Raw genomic sequence first — 8725 nt, forward strand, 5'->3', positions numbered from 1 at the left:
TATCGTCTATTTGTATTCACATACTGTAGGTATATTCTTCAAAATGTTCTCATTTTGTCACTCTTTACATGCATTCTTCGCGGGAGATATTTTCAAACAAGGAAGTGCTGCACGTGAGGAATTTGAACCAATCAGGTTGCCGGAAAGGGCCTTTAAATGCCAGTAACCAATCGGATGTCAGGAAATTACTCATCTTTCAGCACGAAGCACTACGTCTACAAATGATATAGCCATGTATGGACTAGCTAACGATAAGCGTTTGAACGATGTATGAGTTTAAAAAAATAGCGGTTGAAGTTCTTCATGAAACATGCTATCAAGAACGACATTTATGGTAGGTGTAGTTGACGGAGTTGGGATAAAATGATACAAATAAAGTATTTATATACATTATTGCTTATCTATTTGTACATGTTATTGCAAAATATCCCAAAATCAGAAAATTGACAGATGAAAGCAAAATCACAATTTTTGTCTGTGTTGAGTAAAAATACTGTAACGACCCTGGGTTTATAAGCGCGGAAATCGACTCTGCCGCACGAGTATGCTTTTGCGGCACAGTCGATAGCGCGGGCTTAGAAGGTCGAGGGTTCGAGACCTGCTTCCTGCTGTTTCACTACACTGGTGTCAGAAGTGATCGGACCTAGCATCCTCGACAGTGCGTGTGCTTGGCCGGTGAGCGCGTTCCTGTAAGACGTAGAGTCGCAAGCTAGCGTGAGGACGCGCTCTTTGAAAGGATGGAGTAGTGTAACGAACCTGGGTTTATAAGCGCGGAAATTGACTCTGCCGCACCAACATGCGCAAGCGGCACAGTCGATAGCGCGTCGGACATCGGGCTAGAAGGTCGAGGGTTCGAGACATGCTCCCTGCTGTTTCATTACAATACTTTAAAGAAAGTATTGTGCTTTTTACTCCATACATTTTCCCTGACAACTCAAAGTACTCGTTACATTTTGAATGCTTAGCAGGACAGGAAAATTGTGAAATTCACGCACTTATCAAGAGAACACGTGGTCATCCCTAGTGCCTATGGTCTGGCAAACTCACTAAACACAAATGTATCGTTTGTAAATAATGTCTGAGTGTTGGAGTGTGCCTCTGGCTATCCGTGAATTTTAAAAACAAGAAAATGGTACCGTCTGCTTTGCTCAATATAAGGAATTTGAAATGATTTATACTTCTACTTTTGATACATAAGTATATTTTAGCAATTACATTTACTTTTGATACTTAAGTATAAAACCAAATAAACCAAATACTTTTAGAATTTTACTAAAGTAGTATTTTACTGGGTGACTTTCACTTTTACTTGAGTAATTTTCTGTCACGAGAATTTTCAATCCCAATGATAATAACTGACAATCAATAGCTCTGACCAATCCCCGAGATCTGTAAGACCATGGGTTTAATAATAATTAGTCAAAGACTCAGTTTATGCAAAAAGATAATACAGTTTATTCAGAGAACGTTCTAAAGTCCATTATACAAAGACATCCATTTTATAGCTGCGCACATACTTCCACACAAACAGTAGGTATCCTACGCACATACTTCCACACAAACAGTAGGTGTTTTATCCTTCTCTATAGTTCTCACCACTGTGTTTCACTGCCCAGCCGACAGTTCCATTCCCCCGAGATTAGGGAAACCTTGAAAAGTACTCCCTATGCTATCATAGGTTCCTCAGAGGCCTAGCCAGGTCGGTCCAAACACAGTTGAACTGTTCTCGGTTTTTTTCTTCTTCGGCACACACATACAAGTTCAAATCCTAAACTACGCCTTGCTCAGACAGTCTGTGTTTTTCCACTATACAGATACATTGTTTAACCTAATTCTGACTAAAACTACACATATCATCAGATTATAATTTTATGATTCTAATCAATTTCATACAGTTATAAGGTTTCAGAGTGGAATTATTTTATCATTATCTTTCAACATATACATTATTTTATCATTTTCTATTATGGTATCTATACTTTCACTCAAGTCTGACAATTGGGTACTTTTTCCACCACTGGTTTAGATCGAATGTAACCTGGCTTCCATTTTATGCTGTATGCTGTATGATGTTATTACTTTGTAATGTGTTTGGGGTAATGTGATTGTCGATCACAATGACAGAGACTTCACAGAATTGTTGTCACTCAAAAGATTAGTGATACTTATGTATTTACCAATAGCTATTGTGATCATCCCTTTTAAAATGTGCACATTACAACATTGACAGGTGATGGAAATTACTAATATCAAGGTACAGTATATGTACCATGTGTAACTCTGTGTTGTTGTGTCGAACTGCTTTGCTTTATCTTGGCCAGGTCGCAGTTGCAAATTAGAACTTGTTCTCAACTAGCCTACCTGGTTAAATAAAGGTGAAATAAAATAAATAAAAAACTAGTATAAAATATTACAGAATGCATTGTGTGAAATAAGTAGAGATTTTTTCACTAGACATTTAGCACCTCAAACAGTATACTATGCAGAAAAATAGTTATGTATCTAGTTTGTAAGCCTCTGTAAAATGGTAGGGTAAATTATTTATCTTAATAACATGAACTATTCTGAGTAACAATCAATTTATCTAAGAGAAACATCACTACTGTGGTGACTAAAAAAGTGAGGACTCGTCTTAAGAAAAAGTTAAAGAACATTTATCTAAGAACCATAGCACATGTACATCAGATACAGTACGTTACAAAATTATTTACGACTTCTTTATTTTCAATGTATACACAGAATTGCTGATCATGTTCAAAAACGAAATATTCACCAAAGCCCACTTTCATAATGCTTGGAGGAAAATAGTATTTTTTGGTTCTGCATACAAGATTAATAAAATACTGTTTTGGCCTCACAAAAACGTATCAATAATGCCTGAACAGTAGAGTTCATTGAGAGATTTGCTTGGCTCAGATGGAATGCAGTCTTGGTTGGTTTCATCTCTCTTTGCAGAGTCCAGCGTGTCCCACCAAACTCTTCCAACACGGGTGAGCCCCATGAAACAGTGCTCAGATCAATTCCATTTCAATACCAGTCAATACAGGAATTTAATTAGGCATGAAATGCCATGCAGTACACATTGGTCATTTTCAAGTTCAACATCAATGTCAACTTCAATTGACTGGGTTGACTGATATGCAAATGGTATTAACCCCAACATTGCCATGGAGTGACCCTGCAGAATGACCCCTTATCATGAATTAATTCAAATCAAATCAAATCAAATTTTATTAGTCACATACACATGGTTAGCAGATGTTAATGCGAGTGTAGCGAAATGCTTGTGCTTCTAGTTCCGACAATGCAGTAATAACCAACAAGTAATCTAACCTAACAATTCCACAACTACTACCTTATACACACACACAAGTGTAAAGGGATAAAGAATATGTACATAAAGATATATGAATGAGTGGTGGTACAGAACGGCATGGCAAGATGCAGTAGATGGTATAGAGTACGGTATATACATATGAGATGGGTAATGTAGGGTATGTAAACATTATATTAAGTGGCATTGTTTAAAGTGGCTAGTGGTACATTTTTACATAATTTCCATCAATTCCCATTTTTAAAGTGGCTGGAGTTGAGTCAGTATGTTGGCAGCGGCCGCTAAATGTTAGTGGTGGCTGTTTAACAGTCTGATGGCCTTGAGATAGAAGCTGTTTTTCAGTCTCTCGGTCCCTGCTTTGATGCACCTGTACTGACCTCGCCTTCTGGATGATAGCGGGGTGAACAGGCAGTGGCTTGGGTGGTTGTTGTCCTTGATGATCTTTATGGCCTTCCTGTGACATCGGGTGGTGTAGGTGTCCTGGAGGGCAGGTAGTTTGCCCCCGGTGGTGCGTTCTGCAGACCTCACTACCCTCTGGAGAGCCTTACGGTTGTGGGCGGAGCAGTTGCCGTACCAGGCGGTGATACAGCCCGACAGGATGCTCTCGATTGTGCATCTGTAGAAGTTTGTGAGTGCTTTTGGTGACAAGCCGAATTTCTTCAGCCTCCTGAGGTTGAAGAGGCGCTGCTGCGCCTTCTTCACAACGCTGTCTGTGTGGGTGGACCAATTCAGTTTGTCCGTGATGTGTACACCGAGGAACTTAAAACTTTCCACCTTCTCCACTACTGACCCGTCGATGTGGATAGGGGGGTGCTCCCTCTGCTGTTTCCTGAAGTCCACAATCATCTCCTTTGTTTTGTTGACGTTGAGTGTGAGGTTATTTTCCTGACACCACACTCCGAGGGCCCTCACCTCCTCCCTGTAGGCCGTCTCGTCGTTGTTGGTAATCAAGCCTACCACTGTAGTGTCATCCGCAAACTTGATGATTGAGTTGGAGGCGTGCATGGCCACGCAGTCGTGGGTGAACAGGGAGTACAGGAGAGGGCTCAGAACGCACCCTTGTGGGGCCCCAGTGTTGAGGATCAGCGGGGTGGAGATGTTGTTACCTACCCTCACCACCTGGGGGCGGCCCGTCAGGAAGTCCAGGACCCAGTTGCACAGGGCGGGGTCGAGACCCAGGGTCTCGAGCTTGATGACGAGTTTGGAGGGTACTATGGTGTTAAATGCTGAGCTGTAATCGATGAACAGCATTCTCACATGGGTATTCCTCTTGTCCAGATGGGTTAGGGCAGTGTGCAGTGTGGTTGCGATTGCGTCGTCTGTGGACCTATTGGGTCGGTAAGCAAATTGGAGTGGGTCTAGGGTGTCCGGTAGGGTGGAGGTGATATGGTCCTTGACTAGTCTCTCAAAGCACTTCATGATGACGGAAGTGAGTGCTACGGGGCGGTAGTCGTTTAGCTCAGTTACCTTAGCTTTCTTGGGAACAGGAACAATGGTGGCCCTCTTGAAGCATGTGGGAACAGCAGACTGGGATAAGGATTGATTGAATATGTCCGTAAACACACCAGCCAGCTGGTCTGCGCATGCTCTGAGGACGCGGCTGGGAATGCCGTCTGGGCCTGCAGCCTTGCGAGGGTTAACACGTTTAAATGTTTTACTCACCTCGGCTGCAGTGAAGGAGAGCCCGCAGGTTTTGGTAGGGGGCCGTGTCAGTGGCACTGTATTGTCCTCAAAGCGGGCAAAAAAGTTGTTTAGCCTGTCTGGGAGCAAGACATCCTGGTCCGCGACGGGGCTGGTTTTCTTTTTGTAATCCGTGATTGACTGTAGACCCTGCCACATACCTCTTGTGTCTGAGCTGTTGAATTGCGACTCGATTTTGTCTCTGTACTGGGACTTAGCCTGTTTGATTGCCTTGCGGAGAGAATAGCTACACTGTTTGTATTCGGTCATGCTTCCGGTCACCTTGCCCTGGTTAAAAGCAGTGGTTCGCGCTTTCAGTTTCACGCGAATGCTGCCGTCAATCCACGGTTTCTGGTTTGGGAATGTTTTAATCGTTGCTGTGGGTACGACATCGTCAATGCACTTCCTAATGAACTCGCTCACCGAATCAGCATATTCGTCAATATTGTTGTTGGACGCAGTGCGGAACATATTCCAATCCGCGTGATCGAAGCAGTCTTGAAGCGTGGATTCAGATTGGTCGGACCAGCGTTGAACAGACCTGAGCGCGGGAGCTTGTTGTTTTAGTTTCTGTTTGTAGGCTGGAATCAACAAAATGGAGTCGTGGTCAGCTTTTCCGAAAGGGGGGCGGGGGAGGGCCTTATATGCGTCGCGGAAATTAGTATAACAATGATCTAGGGTTTTTCCAGCCCTGGTAGCACAATCGATATGCTGATAGAATTTAGGGAGTTTTGTTTTTAGATTAGCCTTGTTAAAATCCCCAGCTACGATGAATGCAGCCTCAGGGTGTGTGGTTTCCAGTTTACAAAGAGTCAGATAAAGTTCGTTCAGGGCCATCGATGTGTCTGCTTGGGGGGGAATATATACGGCTGTGATTATGATTGAAGAGAATTCCCTTGGTAGATAATGCGGTTGACATTTGATTGTGAGGAGTTCTAGATCAGGTGAACAGAATGACTTGAGTTCCTGTGTGTTGTTATGATGATCACACCACGTCTCGTTAATCATGAGGCATACCCCCCCGCCCCTCTTCTTACCAGAAAGATGTTTGTTTCTGTCGGCGCGATGCATGAAGAAACCAGCTGGCTGCACCGACTCCGTTAGCGTCTCTTGAGTTAGCCATGTTTCCGTGAAGCAGAGCACGTTGCAATCCCTGATGTCTCTCTGGAATGCTACCCGTGCTCGGATTTCATCAACCTTATTGTCAAGAGACTGGACATTGGCGAGTAGTATGCTAGGGAGTGGAGCGCGATGTGCCCGTCTCCGAAGCCTGACCACGAGACCGCCTCGTTTGCCCCTTTTACGGCGTCGCACAGGGTCGCCGGCTGGGATCAGATCCATTGTATTGGGTGGAAGGCAAAACACTGGATCCGTTTCGGGAAAGTCATATTCCTGGTAGGAACGATGATGAGTTGACGTTAATCGTATATTCAGTAGTTCCTCCCGACTGTATGTAATGAAACCTAAGATTACCTGGGGTACCGATGTAAGAAATAACACATAAAAAAACAAGATACTGCATATTTTCCAAGGAACGCGAAGCGAGGCGGCCATCTCTTTTCGGCGCCGGAAGTCAAAAAGACCATTCCTTCTCCCTTTCCTGAAGTTCCTTGTTGGGGTTAGATCTTGGTGCTTAGATCGTGGCGTCCCTTCACCAGGCCCTGCTCCTTGCGCATCACAGGCACGTGGATGTTGCAGACAGGCACTCGTTGCTGATGAACTGCTGCCCTAGCCTGGCTGTACTGCTGTTTTTTGCTGCCTGAGTGAAAGGGTATAGGCTACTGTTTCTGTTTCATTTCTTTGAAAAGCCTAAACATCTTAGTTCTACAGGACCGGCCAGAGGGTTGTCTGCCTCCATCTGCTCTAAAAATGAATTATTCTCCTGGAAAGTAGACATAACTCTTAGGCTCCTTGCACAGCTTCAAACGTGCCCTAGTCTTTCTCTGCATTTCCTCTTTACATTCAAGTATACAATGAGCCCAAACTAGCAGAACAGGCTCTCACACACAGACATGTTTTATGGAACCCTGTCTCGACCAGTTTGGCCCCGGAGTGTAGATCAACATTAAATCTTTCTTCTCAAGGGGTGCATCTAGAAGTGGTTCTTGTGGATACTTCTTACTCCTTTGCAATAACATATTCCTTAGGATGACCTATGGTAAAGATTAGCATTATTAAGTAAATAAGGAAAATGAAATAGATGGAAACCATCACCATAAAATGTTAGTTTCTTTCATCTGTTTAAAAAACAAATAAGTCAGAGGAACAGCTGGCAGTGTTGTAACTCACATAGCTGATGGTGAATATCAGCAATGCCGCCACAATCCCCACAATGGAAAGAACTAGAATGGTATCCCTTTCTTCTGATTGGTCTGTGGACTCAAGGCAACCTGCAAAACAAGTATCCACAAATCCTTGAGCATCACTGGAAAAAAAATTTAAGAATTTAGCAGCATAGATGAACTCTCTCTGGGTCCACATACCAAAGCAAGCACACAATGAGAGTAGAACACACTCACCTGTCACTCTGAGGTGAACCTGGCCCTCCTGGTTCTGCTCTCCTACAGGTGCTGCCAGGAGACACTTGTACCTCCCGCTATCAACAGCCGTTACATTGGGCAGCAAGATGTCGAAAGAATCATCAGCCAAAAGTTCCACTTCACGCTCCAGGCCTGCGTACCATAGGGTGGTGCTGTTAGGTGATAGCCTCTTCATCAATAGACCAGACTCCTTATTAGAGGGCTCCTCACCCAGCTGGGAGAAGAGGGTTTGAGGTTACTCTATGCCCTTAACAGCTGGTCTGGGACCAGTGCTGTATATTTTTTGCTTATATTGCACTTGTATAGAATTTGGTCAGATGGTTCAAAACACAGTGTGCTATCACAATAATTGAAAGCTTACCTTATACCACCTCACCGCCCGGTATTGGACCCCAGGCTTACATATTGCTTTACATTTCAGAATTGAGTCCTCTCCACAAACTGACTTCACTTCCTGGGTAAGCATATTCTGTGTGAGCCCACATTGCACGGAGGCAGCTATAGAAAAACACAAAATCAATTATAATTTCAGGTGAGCCTGTCCAGCTGGACTAATATCAAACTCGTTGAAAAAAATAAATGACAACATACCTAGAATCCAGACGAGTTGAAAAAACATATTTGTAGAACTACAGCAATGAAGATGATGATCGAGAACAGAAGTGGCAGTTTATATAAAGCCAAATGAAAGTGAAACTACAAGGCTGGGGATTTCCCATAGCGAGTGCCGTCTTTAATTCTGTTCGTTTGGTGGGTGTGGCCTGGATGTGACCATTTGAAATCGCAAAACTCGTAGCACCATACAATCTCCCTCTGGGTCCCCATAATCATGCCGTTCAGTACAGTACGTTGAACACCGTTCTTTCGTACTGAACGGATCCCCGACATTTCGCTAAATTGAAGGTGCTAGGTCACAGTACGTGTGGGCATATCATTTGGAATAAGTGGTGAGCCTCTCAGTTGCGCGTGTACTCTCTTCACAGGCTCGACTGCAATTTGTTATCTTGATCATCATGCTGATACGTCGCGGCACTCTCCTGATGTGTTTGGGTAGGCTATGTTTCTCATACATTGTTCAACTTAAGCAAACGTAAAATTACAGTTGTCACTGCAAGACTTTACACCGAGTGTACAAACATTATGAGCACCTGCTCTTTCCATGACAGACTGA

General features: G+C 43.6%; 1 protein-coding gene across 1 annotated transcript; it reads right to left on the minus strand.

The window, feature by feature from the left end:
• Positions 1 to 6291: 6291 nt before the first annotated feature.
• LOC139573646 (CD83 antigen-like) lies at positions 6292 to 8274 on the minus strand. Its single transcript, XM_071397332.1, has 5 exons — positions 8146 to 8274; positions 7916 to 8052; positions 7534 to 7768; positions 7304 to 7404; positions 6292 to 7167 (listed from the first exon to the last, which is right to left on the minus strand). Exons 1-5 carry the CDS (start codon positions 8171 to 8173, stop codon positions 7015 to 7017), a joined length of 654 nt encoding a protein of 217 aa, XP_071253433.1. The 5' UTR covers positions 8174 to 8274; the 3' UTR covers positions 6292 to 7014.
• Between the last annotated feature and the right edge of the window lie 451 nt (positions 8275 to 8725).

This window comes from Salvelinus alpinus, chromosome 4 (assembly GCF_045679555.1).
Source record: "Salvelinus alpinus chromosome 4, SLU_Salpinus.1, whole genome shotgun sequence".
In the NCBI taxonomy this organism is placed as follows: domain Eukaryota; kingdom Metazoa; phylum Chordata; class Actinopteri; order Salmoniformes; family Salmonidae; genus Salvelinus; species Salvelinus alpinus.